This window comes from Mastacembelus armatus, chromosome 10 (genome assembly GCF_900324485.2).
Source record: "Mastacembelus armatus chromosome 10, fMasArm1.2, whole genome shotgun sequence".
NCBI lineage: Eukaryota > Metazoa > Chordata > Actinopteri > Synbranchiformes > Mastacembelidae > Mastacembelus > Mastacembelus armatus.
Genome location: NC_046642.1, coordinates 5,482,552 through 5,505,427, shown reverse-complemented (window position 1 = coordinate 5,505,427; position 22,876 = coordinate 5,482,552). Strand labels below are relative to the sequence as shown.

At 37.5% G+C, this 22,876-nt stretch overlaps 2 protein-coding genes across 2 annotated transcripts; both read right to left on the bottom strand.

Annotated features, from left to right (window-relative positions):
• egf (epidermal growth factor) lies at positions 1–14,696 on the bottom strand. Its single transcript, XM_026330951.1, has 23 exons — positions 14,570–14,696; positions 11,862–12,061; positions 11,591–11,772; positions 10,677–10,922; positions 10,333–10,535; positions 10,107–10,220; positions 9,754–9,876; positions 7,724–7,846; positions 7,024–7,149; positions 6,783–6,919; positions 6,077–6,225; positions 5,766–5,870; positions 5,099–5,322; positions 4,618–4,785; positions 4,335–4,484; positions 4,071–4,232; positions 3,861–3,977; positions 3,520–3,636; positions 2,995–3,160; positions 2,113–2,277; positions 763–865; positions 324–420; positions 1–203 (listed from the first exon to the last, which is right to left on the bottom strand). Exons 1-23 carry the CDS (start codon positions 14,694–14,696, stop codon positions 1–3), a joined length of 3,507 nt encoding a protein of 1,168 aa, XP_026186736.1.
• Positions 14,697–17,704: 3,008 nt separating this feature from the next.
• Positions 17,705–22,636, bottom strand: lrit3a (info leucine-rich repeat, immunoglobulin-like and transmembrane domains 3a). Its single transcript, XM_026330822.1, has 4 exons — positions 22,521–22,636; positions 20,847–21,313; positions 18,889–19,194; positions 17,705–18,729 (listed from the first exon to the last, which is right to left on the bottom strand). Exons 1-4 carry the CDS (start codon positions 22,634–22,636, stop codon positions 17,705–17,707), a joined length of 1,914 nt encoding a protein of 637 aa, XP_026186607.1.
• Positions 22,637–22,876: the final 240 nt, after the last annotated feature.

Sequence of the window (22,876 nt, the reverse complement as noted above, 5' to 3'; positions counted from 1 at the left end):
CTAGGTAGGAGGTGACTCTGTGCTGGGACTCGGGCAGGGCGGTGTTGGCTTGAAGGAGGTACACGAATATGAGTTTGACAGTGGCGGACTTGAGACATTGACAGTGGATTCAGTGATCTCCTTGGCTATAGCCAACACCACGGGGCACTCGTACCCTCTGTTGTGTTTGAACAGTGTTCCTGACTCTTCAGAGAGTGTGTCACCTAACAAAAAGTCATGATAGCAGTAGGAAAATGAAAATGTTTCACACTATAGTTGCAGATTTATTTTATTTGTAATTGGATAAAACAAATAAGATTATTGTTAATTTCAAGGAGGCCTACCTGCTTCTGAAGAAGAGGAATGACAGACAGCTCTCTGCGGACAGCCCATAGCAGGAATGACTTTTCCTTCCCCACCATTTTCTACCACCATATAGAACTGCAAATCCATACAGTAATTAAACAAATATAGTTTTTATTAGAGCTGAAATGATTAATCTATTGAGTGATTACACTGATTAACAGAAAAATAACAACCAGTAGCTATTTTAATAATCAGTTTGGTCATCAATATGGGGTATTATGGAAGGAAAAAAAGCTTGTGAAGTGATTTGGATTTAATTTTTTTTTAATATGTTTTATAGAGGTGACCATAGTTGTAACTCTAGTTTTTATACTTTGTACTACTTGTCAAATGTTGTCATGGTATCTTCATGACAACAAATTGGATTTACTTAAAAAATGTTTTCTTGACAGACCTTTATAGTGATGATGATCTTACCCGGGGCAAACTGGTAGTGGTGGTCTTTGACATGTCCTCATCTCTCACGCTGCTCTCACTCACATTTTCCACTGAGGGCTGTTTGTGGAAGAATCTTCTAGCTCTGTACAGATGAATGTAAACCCACACAAGTTATATGAATATGTAGATGCTAGGTTTCTCAGTATAACTTAACACTTCATTAATATATGGACCTGTGCAACATTTATATGGCTGGTGTTCTAGCCTAAATATCTGGAACGAGGCTCTGACAAGCAGGAGAGGGAGAGTAGTCCCAGGTTTGACAACTGGCTGTGCAGTTGCTATGTGCATTAACTTCTGTATACATGTTTATATGCTTAAAAAGACAGAGCATGACAAACAAGATGTGTCTTTTTGCCCATGTCATTTTGTACTCCATGATTCTCATTGCATGTTTGTATTGCAGAACAAACTAAACCACCAAACTCAAAAACTTCACATGTGCACTTGCAGTCAAGTGCAGAAGGCAATTTGAGGCAGAGCTATTGACGACCATGTAGCGTTTCCACTGGGGTCATACCTCACCGGCTCCATTTTGTAGCTGAGAAATGACCTATTTTTATGTGTAATTGCTGTAGAACAAGCTAAATCAAGCATGTAATTGAAAGCGTGCCACTTCCACAGGGGAACCAAGACGGCAAATGTTAGGATGTAGTGGGCTGAGGGGAGGGGTGTGCTTTGTGAGTCAAAAGAGTGGAGAATGCCAACAGCCTTGTCCATAAGCCAGCGAAACAACCGTAAAACAAATCGGCTACTTAGAGACAGCTCAGGTGGAAATGAAAGGGACGAGATGTAGTAGCATGTACTTTATGTATGCTCCTCACTCAGCTGCCAGGACTGCATGCTGCCATTTGTTCAACTTATGATCTGCTACCCAACCCCCTGCCGTCATGCTAGGACACCTACATTGCACGTCTCATACCACCCTGAGTTTGATAGACATTTTTAAATGCTGTCAGCTCACACTGCTTATACTACACATAATTGCAGTGCATATCAAATATACAAACCAGAACAGTTCCCACATTACTTTATCATTAAAGCACTTACAGAGTTACCATTTGAATAAAATCCATAGCACAATCATTTGTATCTCATTGTATACTGACAATGTGATAACAAATTGGGCAATTTACTGCATATGGATTGTAGGTTTGAGCATCTGGTTAAAATTTGTTCAGTATGAGAAAGATTTCACTTTACATTGCACAGTCCTTGCTTCTAAAACTCCAGATGAAAACCCCTCCCCTCAACTATTGGTAAAATTTCCTCTTCCCTGTCTTTATTTTATGTCTTGGTCCTCATTTACTGTGTTTCCTTCTCATTTACCCGTAGCAGTAGGTGACACAGGCAGCAATAGAGAGCAGGGAGATTAGGACCACCATGCAGGCAGCAATGGTCACATTCCTCCTCTTCTCTTCCTCAGCTTGCTGAAGCTCCCACCACTCCAGGTCACTGAACTGGCAGCGCTCCCCCATGTAGCCAGATACACAACTGCAGCAAATACAAAAACAGAGTTGAAGTTCTGTTTAATTTTTCTTAAATATTTTGTGTTCTGGGATGTCAAACATTCCTATCTTTCTTTTTCTAATTTGGCAATCATATATGGCAAAAGGCCAACAAATTATTTAATTTTGTTCATAGTATTTTCAAGAAAAGTACTAACATTTCAATCTAGTGTGTTATGTGCATATGCCATGATAAATAAAACAAAATGTCTGACTGCACAGGACGCTGAAGATTTTTGAAACCGCAAAAATTAAATGCAAAGTATATGATACAAACTTTATGTGAAGAATAGTTTTAAACACTGCAAGAGAAAAAGTAGAAATTAGTTGGAATCATATTCAATCTATGCCAGGGATTTAAATGTCTCTGCCTTCTTTCTAATTAGAGCTGGACATAATTATGTAAATTTAAGCTGTTTTGTGCCTATATTTTATATAATTTTTATGTTGTGTATGTGCCTACATACAAAAATATCCCCCTCTAACTTAGCCACTTTGTCATGATGGAGTGGCTTTAATCATGGAACAATAGTGACACCTGCTGCTTGTCATCTGTCATAAATAACATCAGAGTGTTTATGTTAAACACTGTCATCACAAACAAATGATTAAGCCATTTGGGGAAATGCAAACTGAACCAGTAAACCATTGAAGTTGGAGGTCAGGGTTCACACTGAGGGCTTTCACCAGAGTGCTTATTTACTTGCAGGCATAGGACTCCATTTCTGGAAAGTAGAAGCAGACACCCTGGTACAGGCAGTAGGACTCGTGGGTGGAGGGACAACTCTGTACTGAGTTACTGTTGTGGTGCCGAGTTGTGACATCAGCAGGGCTGTTAGTCATCATCCATGGCGATGTGGTGTCCAGCTCTTGAGAGGATTAGTGATATAATGTGATTAAAATAGACACACAGCAGTGCCGTACTGTATATGTGTCATTAATCACAGTCTTACTGCCCATTAATCAGTCTCACTGCTCCTTTTTTGACGTAACTTATATAAACATTGTATTCCATTGAAGATAAATCATCTTGCATCACATGAGAATTATAGACCGGTGTTAGCAGGATCCTGAATCTTATTGGATTAAAGCCTTCACTGGTTTTTAGCCTAAGATCTCACCACCTTGTACAGTACACGTGAAGAGGAAATACTGTTACCTTGGGTTTAGTGTCTGACATGCTGTATGTAGTAATCTAAATGGGGAAAAAAGAATAGTTAGGATATACCTTGGCATGTCTGACCACTGTATCCAGCCTGGCACTTGCAGAGATACTTTCCCAAGGTATTTTGGCATTCTGCATTTTTGTTACAGTTGTGTGTTCCCAATTTACACTCATCAATATCTAAAAAAAAATGTTAGAAAAGAGAATATCAATGTGAAATGTGGAATGTTTCCATGTTCAGGTTTACAATTATACACACAAATCTTACAGTAGCATCTGATTCACTTTGTCATTTTAATGTGAGAATACTAGTTTTCTGTGAGAGAGAGGTTTGACGTTTATACAATTTCTTTATTATCAGAGTTCAAATCTCACATTTATAATACAGAAAAAGCTATACTTACCTACACACAACTGCCCATCACCTGTAAAGCCTTGCAGACATAAACAGGTTGGTTTGCCAGCATTCACCAGGCACTGTGCATTGACACCACAGCGGAGTGAGTAACATTCATTCTGGTCTGACAGGGAAAGGGACAAAAACATAACATGTAGTTAGAGTAAGTTACTGAATTTTAACTACAAATCATTTGTGTTGAAATGTGCAGTATAACCTGAAATCATCTTCTCCGTGAAGAGAGTTGGGTCACTGCCTATATGAGAGAGTGCATCAGCCGCTTTTTCAGTTGACATTCCAGTTGTTAGTGCTGTGCTCTCATCATAAAATGTTTTGTTTGTGAGAGTTGATAAATCAGTGGATTCACTCTCTCCAAATTCTGTGCAAATAATACATAAGATTAAGATTTGCATTTATTATCAATGAATTTTAAGTGATTGCCCTGGAAGTAGGACAGCAGAGAAAAAAATTGTAAAATCACCCTCTGTTCTGTTTGAAGCATCAGCAAGTAGACAACCTTTTTTATCAGCTGATAGGATGTAGTGTGACAGACAGGAGCAGTGAGCAACTCCCAGTTTGCTTTCACACACCTGGGCACAACCTCCATTTTGGTGAAGGCAAATGTCTGCAACTGAAGACAAGGATGCAAACTGACAATAGAAAAGTACTGACAGACTAGAAAGAAAGGGGGCAGAATATCCCAATCTTCCAATTTGAGATTGTGGAAAAAAAAAAATTCCCAAATTAACTCCTGTTGTGTTTACCTGGTTTAGCAAGGGGGTGAACCACCACAATGGATGCTGGTTGGAACATGTTTCCATGAATACGTTGCAGTTTCTTCCCTGTCCTTTTGTGCACGCTCCTCAGCTGCTGGTGTGCCTGATCAGAAATCCATAGCTTGTCTTCAAAAACTGCAAGGTCAAAAGGTCGACCTGGACCAAAGTAGCAGAAGAAGTCCCAAACTGACTAGGGGATACCAGGTCAGACTTATTCTGTTTGTTCAGCTGTTTACTCTGAAGGCAAAAAACAGCTCTACACTGACAAACTTCAGCTTTTAGCTTTATTATTTTCACCCATAATAAATGGGGTTGGATAGATTGATAATCTTTATTAACCTAAAAGGGAAATTTAAGTAGTCTTCTAGTAAAGCAAACAAAGTCAGCTGAATGCTAATTTCTTTAGTATTACAGTACCATAATGTTTTTTTCCAGTACAGTCCACCTTCACGTTCCACACAAGCCTCACCTACTTGGTTCTCTAATATGATCCGTCGGTTTGAGCCATCCAAAGCAGCTGTCTCTACCAAGCCTCTCCTCTGATCACACCAGAAAAGACGGTCCTCAGTGAAATCAATGGTTAGGCCGCTGGGTGAAACAAGGTTGATACTAACAATGACAGCTCTGTCTTTCCCCTCCAATGAAGCACTTTCCACCACAGGATGAGTACCTATGTCAGTCCAGAACAACTTCCTCAAAACATAAAAAAAGTGTATTAGGCAAATATCTTTGATGTCTTCAATGCTACAAGCCTTATAAATTGTGCATCATCACAAATATCACTAATATGTAACATTCATCCACTGAAGCATTTTGTGGAGTCACTTAAATGTGCATATTTTTGTGTGCATATGTCTATATAGAACATGCTCAGACTGTTTTGGATTTTTATAAAGCAGGGATTCAAGAGTATTTGTGATGATATAGCTTTACAGTATGTAAAAGTTTTTTTTCTTACTTAAAAGCTACTTAATGGAAATGTAGCTTTTAAGAGAGAAAGAGGTTTAAGGCACAGTGTAATAATTATGTAATATATAATTATTTAAAAATCCACTGGTCTTTTCATATTAACATTAAAGATGTCCATGTTTGATGAAAAAAGAATTGGTGTCATGTATAGTTAGTGGCAGACTCACTTTTCCAAAGGATGAACTGCAATTCCTCTTGGTTTTTCCAGCCCTGTGCTCACAATAGTTTCTCTGTTTAATCCAGTCAAGGTACTGCAGTCAACAGTTGGCTGGCTGCAGGAAAGTATAAGTATAAAGAAGTGTAAAACACAAAGTCATGTAAGTTCTATTATTGTTTAGCACTAAAGCAATTACCTGAAAATGTTTCCTCAAATGGATTTGTTTGAGATTTTAAAAAACTGATAATTGTGGTCCAAAGAAAATATAACCTGCCGAAAAAGCATTTTGTGAAAATCACTTACAGTTATCTATGCACACACCTTTTATCAGTCCAATACATTCTGCGGTGAATCCAGTCAATCGCCAGACCCTCTGGAGAGTTTAGATTCTCAGAGACAAGAACAACTCTGGATCCACCATTCACATCAACCCGCTCAATTGTCTTCTGACTTGTACTAGCAAAGTACACCTTAAAAAAATACATCTTTGATATAAGACTAGCAGTAAAACCATACAAATAATTTTCTAGATAAACTATCAAAAGATACAATTACAGAGTATGTCTCATTGGTGACCCTACAGGCCAGGGGTGGGCAACCCATGTTCCGCTAGGGCTGCCGTGCTGCTTGTTTTTCAACCATCCCTACACTACCCATTGCTGATTACCTGCATCAGATCTCAGATGATGGTGAAAGTGGGAGAAGACAAACTGAATTGGTATCTTGCAGCTTCTGATTGACTGAACACACCTTATCCAGGCAACAGTGGTAGGGCAGCAATAGCAGGACAGTGGCCCTCTGTGCCCACCCTGTTACTGGCCATTGGATTACAATGTCTGTCCAGTAGGTGTCACTGAATGTCTGCACCAGGATCTAAATGTGGTCTGTCCTAATTCTGTCATTCTGTAGGAGTCATGAGATCCTAGGTTAGTATAGTACTTCAGTACATAATTATACTCTGCCACAATAGTCACAAAAAAAAATAAAAACAAACTTCAATAAAAGAGGAAAGTGGTTTTCATCTTACTTTGTTCTCAACTGGGTCATAGTCTAAAGCTATGATTGTCCCTCTGGGGTCCTCCAAGAGGGTTTGAGCCCCAGTGCCATCAGGATTAATTTTTCGTACATCTACTAGATTGGCAAGTAGCAGATAGGGGGGTGGTCCTAAAGGGGTGGAAGAGAGGCAGAGGTTTATGAGATTTAGGCACGTAGGAAGTGTAATCTATATTGGTCTTATTTGCCTCAGCTGTTAAGTAAACTAGACTCACCAGTAGCAGTGCAGTACTTGCCGTCTTGGTGGAGCTGGTAGCCAGCCAAACAACCACACTGCCACTTATTGGGGTTGACAAGAATACAGAGTTGACTGCAACCCCCTCTGTCTGCAGATGAGCAGCCTGCAACAGCCAAAAACAGTGTTTGAATTGCACAGACAAAGCTTCAGCTTTTTCCTAACAGGCTTTGTTTTCCTACAGGACCCAGCCCTATAGTGTATATTGATAAACTTTTTCGTTGCTGCCTTATACTGCACTGCAGTTTTGTCAGACCTTTAATCAGTCTCAGCTCAGTTTATCCACTTTGATCCAACTCTTAATCAGAACCTAAGACTAGTTAGCAATAATATATTTCCAAAATTAAATACTGTCCCAACTGGTTTACTGAAATGTCACAGTAAGACAGCCAATAATTCAGCCTACAGCTTAGTTTTTTCTAGGATGTTTATGTTGTAAGAAAATAAAAAGCAGAACAATAACTTTTAATAATGTATAGTCAATGTACAAGCACAGAACACAATTTCTGTTTAACAGTGTGAATTACCACAGTAATTTAAAAAAAAATGCTTATTTGTGAACCTCTGAATTGCAACTTATAATTTCTACTAAAAAAAACATTTACCACAAAACATAAAAAAATCAAAAGGTTTTTTTTTTCATTATAAAGGCCTAATCATCTCTGTAATAGAGCTCATACCAGTGCAAGCTTGTCCATCTTCCTGTAGTATAGATCCCTCAGGACACACACAAACAACACCGTCATCTGTTTCCAAGCATCCATGGCCACAGTTGGTTATATTGCTTCCACATGCTATGATCTCTATCATTTAAAAAAAAAAAAAAACATGTATGTCTTCAAACTCTAGTTTGGCATTCTAGCAGTCATGCTAAAATATGACAGATGAAAGCAAACTGAGTTAATTACATGAATTTCACTGTAAAGTAAGCTTATGTTTGGGCCCTGCATGTAGTAGATTATAACAGAGCCAGATGGACAACAACCTTCTTAGGCCCTGCCCTGCTAAAATCCCTTTATGAAGTCAGCCCTAATCCAATCTAAATAGGTGAAAGTGTGATGAGAATGCAGTCAAAGCCCACACAGTGAGAGTGAGGCAATGTTACCTCACCACAATAGGATCTCCTGTACCTGTAAATATAGGCAGGATATACAGAGGCAGGGAATAGTTCACAGATCTCAATCTTACGTGAAATTGTCTCAGGACCTGAATGTTAATTTCCTACTACTGCTACTCTAATTTACTTAATACCAAAATTAATAGTTATTAAGTTAGTTATTTTTATGTTTTGTACTTCTCTTGCCATATGTTTTATTGAATAAAACACAAAGGATATAAGCAGCCAAACTATGTCGTCCTCCATGTAATCTCTTCTGTCACCTCCATTGTCTACCCTGCTACTTGGCTGCATGTTTGTTTTCTTCTGGAGCTTGACAAAGGTTGTCTACTAAACAGCTTAGAGAGACAAAGCTGCTGACCAGATATGTTCCTTATTACAAATGTCACCTCAACATCTAATCTCATTGTGCCTGTGACCCTTTACTGTTCCGCTGGCTGTGAGATTAGAAGACACAAGATTAGGCTTTGTTGATAATGTGTTTTAATAAGTTGTGAAGTTAATCACAGTGTAGACACTGTAGTGGTTTTTTTTTAATGGCAAATTTAACAGGCAAATCCACAAATCTACACGTTTAATAATACTTAATTTATTTTGCAGAATATTTATTCATTCTTTAAAATAAAGTGGTAATTTACTCAAATTTGCATACATTTCATACGAGGTTACAATGCATGTTTGTGCCAAAATAACAGATTGTGTGAGGTATGTGTTGACTAAAAAGGTATCTATTGTTAGACGGGCAAACAACAGAACTGTATTATAGCCATGAGGAATAATCAGACATAAATTTAGGTAGAAAATCTGTATGTAATAACTGAATGTATAAAAAGTTTTAAGTACACCTATTATTTCAACCTAATTATTAATGTCTCAAAAAAACAAAATCTTTTGCCTGATGCCACAGTTACGTTCATACAAGTTGTCCAGCCACAGTTCAGTTTTTAAGGTGCCATCAAAATCATAAATCTCTTGCAAAAAACAACTCTTACTAGCTCTAAAGTGACATCTCTTTTTTATTTTTATCTGACTTACACGGCCACCCAGTCCCACTGCTAGGTCTTTATGAATGTGACATAGTGTCAGTGCTGTGACCCAGCTAACCTAAGACAAAGTTGATGGCTCATAAATGTCTTGTTTGTCTGGTCGTATGTGACCCAGCCTTTTTATTAACTCCGTAGGGTCAAAGTGTTGTTTGGGGAACAAATGCACTTTTCATAGCACCGCAAACAGAAGAGGATCCAAAACCAAAGCTACATTCAATATACAGAGAAAAACAAAGTGCAAATATTTTTTTCAGTATAGCCTTTTTCCAATAGAGGACCTGAATGCTTCAAACACACAAAATGAGTAATCAACCTGTAATATTAACAGTTAACATCATCCAGAAGCATAGTTTCAATCTTGCGAACTATAAATGTAAAGGTCTTCACTCAGTCTTTGTCTTTATAGTGTACTTTCTGCTTGGCATGAATTCTTCAAACAATTAATGAAACCATTATGAAATCAAAATTATTTTTTAAGTTATTAAAATATAATAGTAAAAATATGTTATATAATCAACAGTAAACAACAAATATCTTCATACTATACCTTGACATGTCTTCCTGTCTGGTAGGAGGGCATATCCTTTAGGGCAGGTACAAAAATAGGAGCCTGGGATGTTTTCACAACCAAGAGAGCAGCCGTGGTTCCAATGTGCACATTCATTGACATCTATAGCACAGAGAAATCTAGTGATATATCTTATTTATTTTATCATATTTATCTTATCTCAATTGATGATCATTTAAATGCTTTGCCATACTTTTTATGCAGTTGTGTGCCACAGTAGTAGTAAATTACATATTTGTAGCAGATAATGTGAGTCTCATTCTAGTTTTTTTTGCAAGTAATAAAATAAATGACCTCAAAGGACCTCTCAAATTTCATGGCAATATACAGACCTTCACAATAAGTGCCTTGCTTACTGAGAGCAAAGCCTTCACTGCACTGACAGGTCCCATATTCAGCTAGACTGGAGCACACATTCACACAGTTTCCACTAAGTTCGTCACAGCCTGTTTGAAAAGAATAGCAAAGTTGAATATATTAAGTCATTTTACTGAATCTTCTCTAAAATGTAAAAATGTTATACATTTTTGCAAAACTGCAGAGAATTTCTGCTCTAACCAGGAAATGGTGATAGGGAGTCTGCCATCGGCTGGTTGAGGGGATGCACCACCTTAATAGCAACTGGGGTTTTTGCCATTTGTTTTTTGTTAACATCTAGTGGCTTTCCACCAGTGTACTTGTTTACTTGCTTTATAACTCGAGTTGCAGCATTAGTGTAGTATAAGTGCTCCAGAAAAACAGATATTGCCATTGTTTGAGATCTGGAGAGCAAAAAGAGACAAATACATTCACATTAATAATCATAATGGTACAATAACAGAGAATAGTTTACATACAGAAATGTTATTTTGGTATTTTATACCAACATAATGTTTTTTGGTTTTTTTTTAAGCAGCACTTACTGAAGTGGCTGATCTATGGGAAGAACCATAGGGATGATGTGCAGGATATTCCCGTTGTAATCACAAGAGGCAATGGCACTTTGTCCTTGGAGATCAGCCTGAACCCAGAATAGTCTTTTGTCCTCTCGGTCAATCGTCAGTGCTTTTAATTGTTCTCCTTTCTTTATAAGTGTAGTTTTCATCTTTCCTGTCACATCAGACCGCTGGATATTTGGATTCATCCCACCAGACAGCCAAAAAATAAATCTGCAAAACATTTAATTGCAACTGACGATGGGCTGGTGCACTGACGTGTTCCCAAATTTCTGTATTTATTTGCTCACTTTCTGTGTTTTGTTTTAAAGAAGTAACTTTTAAGTTAGATGCTTCTATCAATGTCCTTTATTTGACATTTTATCATATATTTGCTGCCATCTCTCAGGGTGTTCAGAAGCGTCCTAATGTATGGTATGATTAAAAAATTGTAGGAAGTCCTACAGATATAAAAAGAAGATTTAAACCACCCTCTGAATTTTATTATCACAGAGGAATATTTCAAAATGTTAATATAAACCCCTTGTTGCCCTTTTTCACTTTTGTATATCCATGTGTCAGCCTACTGAACCAATATGCAGTAAATTGCCAGGGAATATGTGGCCTGCTACATCTGTCTTTGACCAGAGAAACCTGAAGTATGTTCATGTCAGTGTATCAGGTTGCACCTCAGTAACAGCCATGCTTTTTGGAGGGAGATGAAACATTTATAAAGTAGAAACATACAAATGATACAAACCAAAATATCACAAATCTGAATTCTATGAAGACCCATCTGGGAATAATTTGTAATATCATTTTACCCCTTGCTCAATGTTGCCTACACTGTAAAATAATGCAGCATCATGACAAATATAAAATTGTAATTGAGAATCAATTACCTTTTTATGGGATCAACAACTATAGAACTTGGTTGGATCAAGTGTCGTAACAGAGTCCTTTCATTTTTCCCATTTATGTCCATTTTCTTGATTTTTCCCTTTTCTACACTGGTCCAATAGACACTGTTCCAAATCCAGTCCACTGCCAATCCTGAGATGTGTTTGTCAGATGAGTACAGTTTCTGGAAAACACAACTTAAAATTTAAATCTTGTTCATCAAACCCTGGACGATTGCATAACTGTTCAATTTAAATTAAGTTATGTAGTCACCTGTCTGTGTGCTGCTCTCACAGATGCCTTGTAGATCATCCCTGTGTGTTTGTCAGCCCAATAAATTTTCTCCTCTCTAAAATGAAAGTCGAGAAGGATCGAGCTTCCTGCACCAGCCACCAGCCTTCTGTGGTTCTTCCCATCGAGGTCTATCCGATGAATGGCTTTACCATGGCCGAATATCAGGAAGGGTTGTGAAGCTTAAAAAAAGACATTGCATATATTTTTATGAATTCGTCTCATGAAGTCTTAGGATATAATGAGCTCATCTACAACAGTACTGACATTTAGAGAGATAAGGTTTTAAAATGGTACATAATGTACAGTATGTATTTTACTTTAATTAAATAATGCAGTTTAACAGTAATTCAATATGTGCCTAGTATATTAGGTTCTACTTAAGTTTTGAAATCAATCCTCAGTTCCAGTGTAGTTGTACCAGGATTTGTAAGTTCATCTAAAAAAAAAAAAAAAAAAAAAAAAAAAAAAATTGACAGTAAAGTCCTTCCAGCTCATGGATTCAGATTGTTGATGCAGATGAGCACTACTGTCCTTAGGCTTAATCTAGCTTTAAGGAAACAGTTCCAAGGGACGGAAATGTAATTATAGCAGCGTTTAACATTTTTTCTTCACTTTCTGTGTCACGCTGCAGTTGTCAATAAAAATTGTCAAGTTATATGACAAAGGCCTATTCATGGCTATGTGGGAATGAAGTTCAAGGCTTCTTCTTGATAAAACATCATCCCTTAGCAACAGATGAGCTCGTATGCTGTCCTTTGACTCTGACAGCCCTTTGCAGTGAAAATAATAAGAGGATGTTTATGTTTTCTTTTTTCCAAAGTTTCTAATATAGTTCCCATTACCATCTTAATATTTTAAGTGTAATGTGGCAAATACAGCCTTTGTAAGTGGAATGAGTGCATTCCCATTCCATTATGTTTATTGCTGAAAGCACTGAATTGCCTAAACATTACATTGAAATAGTACTTAGATTTGTTGCTCTAGAGCTCAGTAAATTTGAACAAACTGGTTTTTGAAGTGAAATGTTTGTGTTAGCTCTCTATTGCCACTGATAGAATTTGTCGATAAACTGTCGTGCAACCATGGATCCTGCTCTTAACTCTGTGGAATGAAGAAAACAATGAGCAGCAACAGACAAACAACATAATGAAATGTCTGGCCTGAGATCTCCCAGATAATGACTGGTGCAATGTTGCTGGGAAGCAACCGAATGAATCATTGATTGGTAAGTTCACAGGCTAGTCAACGTTATAAATGATCCAGTATGGACAGTTCATTGGATGCTATTGGAAAAATTCAATAGATATTGCCAAGCCCACGTTTCCCATTTCAAAAATAATAAAAACAAGTAGGGGAGTTTCAGTGGCCAATCTGGATAATAACCCAGGTCATTTGGTTAGGCAATATTAAGCTGCCTATCAAAACAACCAACTACTTGGGTATTTGTAGTATATACCTTTGATATATATGGATATATTTGGCTGCTGTAGGTGATGACGGAACTGAATGAGCTGTGTTGAAGTACGAATGTGAAGTAGTGTTGCAGTAGTCAATTTTAGATATGCAATTAATAGAAAGTAGCTGGTGACTTATAAATTAATTCAATCTAAAGTTATTTGAGAATCAAGAGAAAAATAAATACTGTTATATGAAATTAAACTGTCCATAACACCTTAAAAAATACATGTGAGAAAGATTGTTGGTATATGAAAATTACATATAATGCTTTTAAAAGCAGCGCATCACACCTATTCCGCATACGGTCTCTGTAGCTGTAGTGACAAAAGGTGTAGAGGAGGTGCAGTTTTGGCAAAGCATGGTGCAAACTGGATTCGTGGCTTTGTTAATATATAGCCATCCTGCAAACTTAGAGAAGAAACCAACTCCGTGTGATGGTCTTTGAGTGAATAATGATGATTTCTCCACGATTCTAAATATCAAGTATCACATTTTTTTACCAACCATCGCACACAATTATAATTTTTACAGGCATGACAGCAGTCATCTCACAAAAAACCTAGGTTCTGCCTGAGACACACCCACTGAAGCACAGACCTGTCTACATCTGAGACAATGCTTAGCCAAGTTTACTTATAAATACTGTAGAGAGGTAGTGTCTTACCTTCTATTGCTCTTTTGTTACTTGAGATCGTGTGAAATGTGTGTGCGGAATTTGTTTTATTTTGTTTTATTTTGTGTTTGCAGTTTTTATGTTAGTACCAGTCCAAGACAAAGCAGTTACAGTAACTGCACCACACATTTTTACTATATTCTTTTCCTTTTGATTACTCTTTTACTATGTTCTTATGTCACTGAAGCAGGGTAGTTTCTGATAATGTGTCATGAATTGGCCTGTTGTGGAAAAGCCAAACTAGTTTATCTCATCTTTGTAAATCTGGCACAAGCATATACTAACACTAATTAATACAAAATATTACATTTTGGGAAGTATTGGAATACACTGAAGGTAAATCCAGTTGTTCTTGATTGGGTTTTACTTGTCATTTTAACTGTTTTCTTTACCAAACACTGAATCTCCCTTGGGGATTAAAAAAGTTTGTCTTATAAACATACTGCTTTTATGGTTTAAGCATGCTAAGTTCTCATAGAGGTAATATCTGCTCTGCTGTCAAAATAGGACTATGAACTGAGTGTACTGGTGTGGACAGGAGATTTGTCAGACTCACCCATACAGCTGTTGTTTCTCCCAGTTTGTGTTAGACGTTCATCCCAACATGCTGTCCTGGGGGCCATGGCTCCAGAGCTCTGCACCATAAAACAGATCAGTGTTGCTGTGATCGTTGTAGCCAACATAATCCTGTGCCCTGTCCCTGCCTTGGGAGCTACACTTGTTCACTTTTTATCAGGCATCTCCACTATTAGTACTGGCACACAAGAATTCTCCCAGATTGAGCAACATTTGCTTAGGGACTATTGTCATCCTTGTCCAATGCTTCTATCTAGACAGTGGAATTTTACATATTAGGAGATATCCTGTTAGTGACAGATGCAAAACCCTAAAGGAAAGATGGAGGACCAGGAGTGAAGAAAGCAATATTGCCAGTGCAGTGTTCAAAAAAAAAAGAAAAAAAACTGTCTGGGATCCTGCTCACTCCACACTGTGGCCCTCAGGCTGCCAGTCTGTTTTGGAAGCAAAGATTGAAATTCCTGACACCCCCGTGGTAAATTTTGCACATTCTAGCCCAGCATTGGATCAAGATCTTCTTTAAGCTGCACCCAATGTCTTAAGCAGAATGTAGAATATGCAAGAAATGAGACCAGGCTGAAGGAGGTCCCACATAATAACAACACCCCACCCCCTGACACATGTCTTTTCTAAATGTAGATGGATGCCTCTGTTTGAGACAGAGTTTTTGTGTCTGGGAGAGTAAGACTGGATGGACATGTTGGTTGGACTATTAGACCAGACACAAGCCTTTTTTTTTTTTTTGTAAACTGTGGAACAAAATTGACCTTTAGGAACTCCTTTCCAAACTATAACACGATTTATAAATGTCATACTTACAGTACAACTTATATTGACCCATGCCAAATACACAACAGACACTCTGTTTGTGCCCTGTGAGTGTGTGAATGAGATGCCTGTGTGTCAACTGGCTTCTGTTGAAGTTCATCTGGTTCCAGGAGAGAATCCATAGAATGACTTATTTACAGAGAATGGAGGAGGAGTGGAGCAGATTCTCCCTAAATTGTTTGTCCTCTTTTTACCCAGGAGAACAACTAACAGACACCAGGAATCAGAACCTCTATTCATACTCTCCATGACTAGGTTATTGTCAGCGACATGACCAATAACCTTGTAGAGAAGTAGAAGATTTAGATGGCTGAGAAAGTTGCTTGTCTCCAGACTAATGTTAGCAGTCTGAAGGGCACTGACCTTTTCCCACGATTTCACCCTCAGCAGAAAACAATGGGAATCTAAATGTCTGTAATTTGGTTAACATGCTGATTGACAATCATGCATAGGTTTGAATCATCAATTGGAATGAATAGCTACGGTACAGGGGAGTGTAGAGGCTGCAGCCATATTAAATAGCACCTCATGTTGCTGCTTTTGTTATGACTTATAGTTCCAGTCTTTAATTCCAGATGGTTGAGTCACATTCAAGCAGTTACAAAACAGAGACTTGAAGACAGTGTAACTCTTGATTGAAAAAATGTTATGCTGACATTTCAAACCTGCGAAGTCATAAAATCTGTAGTCTAAATTTTTATTGCACTGGTATATATAGTTGGACAAATGTCTTTTGGAGTGGGGTGAACATTAAAAATATTTTTCTTTATCGGCTTAAATTTATTTCCATACATGTCCATACTCTTCTACTAAGCAAATCTTCCCTATTTGACAAAATGTTTCTGCAATTACACCACAGTAATCATTGAGCACTATATTTTTCTAAATTTACTTTTATATATTCTGTAAATAATTCTATGTGATTGTCACATAAGTTCACTGCTGGGTGGAGTTAATAATCGTAGATGCAAGTTCACCAAGTGTGAACACTGAGATCATATGCTTGTATTTAAATGAGGTGCAAGCATGGTGGCACAGAGGTATTTATGGGTTTTTCAGGCCCATCTATCATCTGTCAGGATTTATGGGAATGTCTGTGCAGGTGTTTACAGAGTGTGATGGGTGTGAATTATGTTGGAGTATTGTCTTTGTGCAGGAAACTGTCACAAACATGGACAAAAATATAGAAGAAACTAAAATGATGTATGATGATTGCATGATGAGGTTACTAGTGCAGGTGGTACATTATACTTTGTACAGTAGGGTTTAATTTTTTCTGCTGTAGTCTAGAAATAGGACATAATCTACTGCTCATTAAAAAATTAAAATCAGAACAATTATAAATAGGCATTTACAGAAATGTGTTACTCATATAATGACTAACTGATAAATGATGTATATAAATGCGGGACAGTGATTTTAAGTTTTACTGGCTTTATACAAATGCGACACCTAAAACCCATACTTAGACAATCTTTATTGTAATTTGTGAAAATCATTTATAAGAGTTAATAATATAATGTAATAAAATATAATATATATATATATGTATATATAAGTTTATGAATGGCATGTTATCTACTCAGATTTTACAACACAAGTACACACAAATGGAATTCAACAATTTTTCATTTTATTAAAAACATAAAACAGCATTTATAGACAAATACAGTATGACACTCATAAAGTGGCACTATTTCTCAGTTCAGTCACATACTGTAGTCTATAAAACACACATTACTTTCTTGTTCAGTAAGGCAACAATCAACTTAATTTTTAGAGCGACAGTTATGTTGCAAATGCTGCGGGGGTACTATGAGATTCCGACAACACAGCAGTAGTCATTTCTGACATTTCAACTTTGGCATTTAATATATCCACTACACACAGTTACCCGATAGGCTTTCTGTAAAGTACTGTTTGTAATTATGTCCAACAAAGATACTGTGGTGTAGTAATAAAACATTGAATCTTTATCAAATATAAGGCTCCAAAATAAAAACACAAAACAAACAACAAAAAAAAAAAAAAAAACAGGACATATTTCATTTTAACTAAACCTTTTTTTTAAAGTCATTAAACAAATAATTATCAATTAGGTGTTGATTGAAAATGCACAAACATGTTTTAAACCTTTACATTATAGCAGATGTATAAAAATATGATACAGAAAGTTTTATAAATTATTTCATAGTGGAATAAATTATCAGTGGTAATAAAAGGCATAGATTTGTTTAAAAATGTGTTTCTAACATGGCATCTGGGCATTGGCCATAGTTTCCTGGCATCAGCAGAGATACTCTGACCGGGAACTGTCACTCTTGTAGGTCATTTGGGAGTCAATGCTCGACCTGGAGCACAGAAGCATTCGCTCCGATTCATGGGTTGGTCTCCTTGCCCAGAGCTCTGTTGGGTGAGAGTTTGGAGTCCTTTGTTTCATTGAAATTGTCTCAAACTTGACATAGCTCTCTTTTTCAAGCTCCTCTACATCAAAAGCCGTGTTGCGTCCCTTGCAGTACAGAGTCAGAATCTTATAGAGCAACAGAGCAATAAGAGGCAAAACCAAAGCACAGGCAATGCTACTTATTATAATGAAAAGTTGGTTCTGCCCACTGTCCTGTACATTGTCCAGTGTGTAGAAGTCAATGCAAGGGTCTTTTCCAACATCACTACCCTTTGCTATGAGACAAACTGAGTACCTCATCCCAGGTGATAGCCCCTCTAGGAGGACTTTTCCACTGCCAGCATTGGTCTCCTCTGTCCTTTTGATGTCATCCTCACCATAGGGTGAATATACAACTGTAAGTGGGGCATCATTCGGTAACCCATCTGCTGTCCAGAGCAAAACAGCACTGTCAAATGTTTCCTCTACAATCTTTAAGTTTTTGACAGACTTTGATGATTCACTTTTCTTGCTCTTTTCATCTGCTGCAAGTTTTCTTCCATTACCTCCCTGCTGCATCTTTGTTTGTTTGAGTGAGCCTTTCAGTAAACCATTGCCAGGTGTAGTTTTAGGCTTCTTAGGAATGGCGGACAGCATGGTTGATGTTCTTAGGAGAACTGTGGACGTGAGAGAGGGAATATCTGTTGTGGGAGTGAATATCGTGTCTGGGCTGGATGGACCAGTTCCAAAGTTAGGCTTCATTGGAGCGGTGGTGGTGCTGACGGAGCCAGCAACTGAGAGAGAAATGGTGGCATCTGAATTGCCAGCAACATTCTTAGCTTTGCAACTGTAGTTGCCAGCATCTTTGTACAATATTCCATGCAAGCTCATGATGGACCATCTGATGCCCTCACCAGGTGACTCCTGGACTGTAGGACGGATCAAAAACAAACAAGACAATTTGGATCAAGTCAATGAAATGAATCATATCAGTGACACACACAACACATCAGTCAATGGAAATTTACAATATATAGATTATTGATATAAGTCTTACGTTTTTGCTTTTCAACACTTGTTTACTGTACCTGTGTTGTTGACCGGTGAGCCATCTGACTTAGTCCAGTAAAGAGTGGGTGTTGGAAACCCTGTGGCATCACATCTTAGGAGAACATTACTGCCCAAAGTAGATGTGATCTTTGTTGCGGAAGTCATGACTGATGGTTTCACACAATTGTCAAGGTTTGCATGCTGAAAAAGGACACCTGCCAGGTTCTCTGGACCACTGCAGGTCAGGAAGAGGTCCATTAAAACTACTGGTGTGTCAGCCATTTTGGAAATCTCAATCAGCTTGGAGATTTTACAGTCGCAGAACCAGGGGTTATCTTGGAGGCCTGAAGATGGATAGATATGATTGTTGATTATTGTGTTGTACCACTGCAGTGTCAAACATCTTTCCATTTAAATGCCATATAAATAATACAGGAAAGATTAGAAGATACTGAGATTTCAGTGTACCAACGAAGAAACAAAAAACTGTTCAGTGTACTGTTAATGAAATTTGTAAAATGACACATTCACGTGATGTTCTTGCAGAACAACTGCTTTTTTAGGCAGCTGCTATGATTCGGCTGTTAAGTTATGTTAGAATAACTTCACGGCTTAAAAATTGATAGTCAAGGCAGTTTGTGCATGAAAGTGCTGCTTTTTTCTGTGGATGTGAAGTTTAATGGAAGCAAGCAAACTAGTTTAATAGAAAACTATATGCTGCTGAAGTGAACTTAACTTGCTGTAAACACCTGCTGTACACAACAGGTTAGCACGTGTGCTGGTACACATTAAAGCCCTTTAACCAGATTAGCTTTCCTTAACAGTGGGAAAGAACCTAAGCAGCTTCTGGCCAAACTCCACTTCGTGGCAACACATTCTTTCCATTATCCTTTCTGTTTATCAGAAACATCGGTATATCATTAATAACTTTAAGGTGTTAATTTTCAATTAAATAAGAAAGTACTGTATTGGTGTTTATTGCTTGCAATAAGTTTAAACTATATTTTATGTTTGGTGTATATAGTTTAAAATGCATGAATTTAGAATTTAGTTAATATGTGAAATAATTCAGAGCAGCACAGATAAGTATAAAAATACTAGCAAGAAATGCCTTGAGGTTACACCGAAGGAGCTCTAATCTGTTCATGCAGATTTTTCCTATCTCTTAATCCTGTTTCTCCTCCAGGTACACAGTGCAGAGAGTCAGCTTTTTTTTTTTTTAGCACAGATAAACGCCTTTACACAGCATATTAACATCACACTGTTCGTTACCCAGACACAGTTGATCACATTAAGGCTAGGACTGTTTTGATTTCACATCACATAAACTTTATACAGTTTTCACATCAGGTAAATCATATATTAGACTATAAGAAATAGACTACTATAAAGCATATAAGCAAATATTTTCTTTCTTTTCCAGTCCACAGACATTTCAAACCAAAACTCAATTTTCTACTGGCATTTTTCTTCCTCTTTCCTTTTCCCATCTTTAAATAATTGACAGTAGTAGAGGACAGTGCTATAAAAAAAACAAACCCTTTGGTTCGCTTTGAAGGAAGAATTATTAATCATTAAAAGCACATGTGCCTGAATAGTCCAGTGACTTTAATACTAGATCTCAGATTAAGAGTTTAAAGGGAAAGTTATGATGAATATGCTTTCTTGTGTACTGTAAGTTTACAGTATTGCATGGTCACATGGCATTCCGCAAACTTTCAACAGCGTTATTTTTCAGATGTGTTCCTTTTAATTTGACCCTAACCTTGACAGCAAAGAGGCACAGTTAATTAGGACAATAAATTAATGATACGCATTGCGCATTAGCCCTGCTGCTACATAGAGCAAGCTATTTTTTTTTTTCACCGTGTCCTGGCAGTTACTACCAGGCCAGGTTTAAATGAATCTAGGCTACAGTAACAGGCATTGGAATGAAGTTCCTGAGGTAATTACACATAACTCAATAAGTGTCCTGCCTTATGGCCTCTCTTCTTACCTAACACAACTTTTTGAGATGCATTAGCAGAGATGGGTGCTCCATTGAACGGAGGCCAGATATCCATGAGGTCAGAGGGAAGGGTTGTTAATTTGTTGCTGGATAGATCCAAGTAGGTAATATTGAGAAAGTAGGGGACAGCCTCAATGGGAACATTGGTGAGTCTGTTATTGTGTAGATCCAGTGTTCTCAGCTTCGGCATCTCCTTTAGAGACTCCCAAGGGAATAGGGAGATCATATTTCCATCCAACCTCAGTTCATGGAGCACTTTGAGGTTGTAAAAACTTCCTGCATCAACTGAGGTTATGGAATTGTAAGTAATCCACAAGTACCGTAACTCCACCAGGTAGTAAAAAGCTTCAGTTGGGATTCGTCGTGTTGCAGTTTTCTCAATGCGAAGTTTAACCGTATCCACAGGGACATTGACAGGGATATCAGACATATCTGGGTCATTGCACAGCACAGATCTGAGAATGAAACATGAAGGAGTAAACAGTTTTATAAATGGTTACTGAAACGCTTCAACCTATTTTCCATATGATCTCAGCAGATGGTTCAGAATTAATGACCAGTTTAAAAGGTGTAAATATCTTCAGCATCTACATATTAATTTATCCATCCATCCAGACATCCATCTAAAAGGCACTTCCTACATCACATGGTCAGTGGAAATGACATTCATAAATAGTGAGAGATTATGTGGATTGTCTTCCACTGCAGGTGTTGAAATATTTGTAATCAGGTATATTATTGAAAATATTTACAAGTGAAGATTTGATTTCAGTAATCAAGTTTAATTGGCATTACATGATTATAAGTGTTGCCTATGACTACTCCAATCATAACACCAGTAGATCTGTACTGGAACATCAGCAACTGTTTCCATAAACAATTTTTCAGCTTTTTACAACAACCCTATAAAATCAAGGAATATTTGTTTTATTTAATTTGTTTTTATGCAATTGTTTTTAACAAGGAGGAAGATGCACTTTGGAATAGGGTGCAGTACTAATCGGAACAACTGTGCAGGTGGCAATTAGGTCATTGTCAGGGATAAATGGATTGTTCTCATGCCAGGGAATGTACATTATGTCAGAACAGGCTAGTACATCCTGAACAATTACTGTGGTGGATTTGGATGAATTTACTTTGATTTTCACAGTATGTGTACTATATAGGCTTAAGATACGTAAATAAAAGGTGAATATTTTTGTCTTTCCTGACATTACTGTTGCTTTTCCGCAGCTTTTTACATTTAGATTTTTATACACACCAGTGCAGGCAAAATGACTCTCAACATCTGATGTTCAGACTCTTCACATGACATGTAAATATTAGTTTCTAAATTCATAATTGTGGCCTCTGCTAGCACATAAGTGCTCTCTATTAATTTAGGACAGATCAGAGCATAGATTTAACAGGTGATATTTATCGTTGTGCTCAATTAAATCAATCATGCCAAATAAGCCTCTGAAAAGATTTGGATCTTTAAAACAAAATTGTTCTATAAAGTTAGTTTAGGGCTACACTGAGTTGAATATGTCATAGGACATTTTTCTTATTCATTATTTTCAGAAGGTGACCTAATTAGTCAAACTTCTACCAAAGTTTGTTTTAAATACAAAGAAATTTTCTTTCATTTTAATTTTCCAAGTGTGTGTGGGTATATTTTACCTGGTTCCTGTTCCATCAGTATGTCCATGGAAGACACAGGTGCACTGGGATGGACAGAAGGCATGAGCCATACTAAGGCAGCATAGCAATACATGCAGATAGAGAAGCCGGCACATTGTTTCACCGAGTGCAGTCAAAATTGTCACATCAAGGAAAGATCAGGAAAAAAGGACACCTGGGTAACTTGAGAGCCTGCAGAATTATCCTCCCTGAAAAACAAATGTAGAATAATGAAAGAGCTTTCAAAGTCCATAAGATGCAACAGTACACAGGCTGAAGATCTAATTACAGTACAGGTGACCTGTCAGATTGACCGCACGGGGTGGGGTGGGGATTAATGGTGGATTTCTTGGGTA

Coding starts and splice junctions, on each gene's coding strand:
- egf (XM_026330951.1), bottom strand. CDS start 14,696: ATGTTGGCTACAACGATCACAGCAACACTGATCTGTTTTATGGTGCAG. Junction 12,062..14,569: donor GAGAAACAACAGCTGTATGG/GTGAGTCTGACA, acceptor TCTTTTTTTAAG/CTTCACAACCCTTCCTGATA. Junction 3,978..4,070: donor CACGGAGAAGATGATTTCAG/GTTATACTGCAC, acceptor TTTCCCTGTCAG/ACCAGAATGAATGTTACTCA.
- lrit3a (XM_026330822.1), bottom strand. CDS start 22,636: ATGTGCCGGCTTCTCTATCTGCATGTATTGCTATGCTGCCTTAGTATG. Junction 21,314..22,520: donor ACTGATGGAACAGGAACCAG/GTAAAATATACC, acceptor TTTCATTCTCAG/ATCTGTGCTGTGCAATGACC. Junction 18,730..18,888: donor CTCACCGGTCAACAACACAG/GTACAGTAAACA, acceptor TCCGTCCTACAG/TCCAGGAGTCACCTGGTGAG.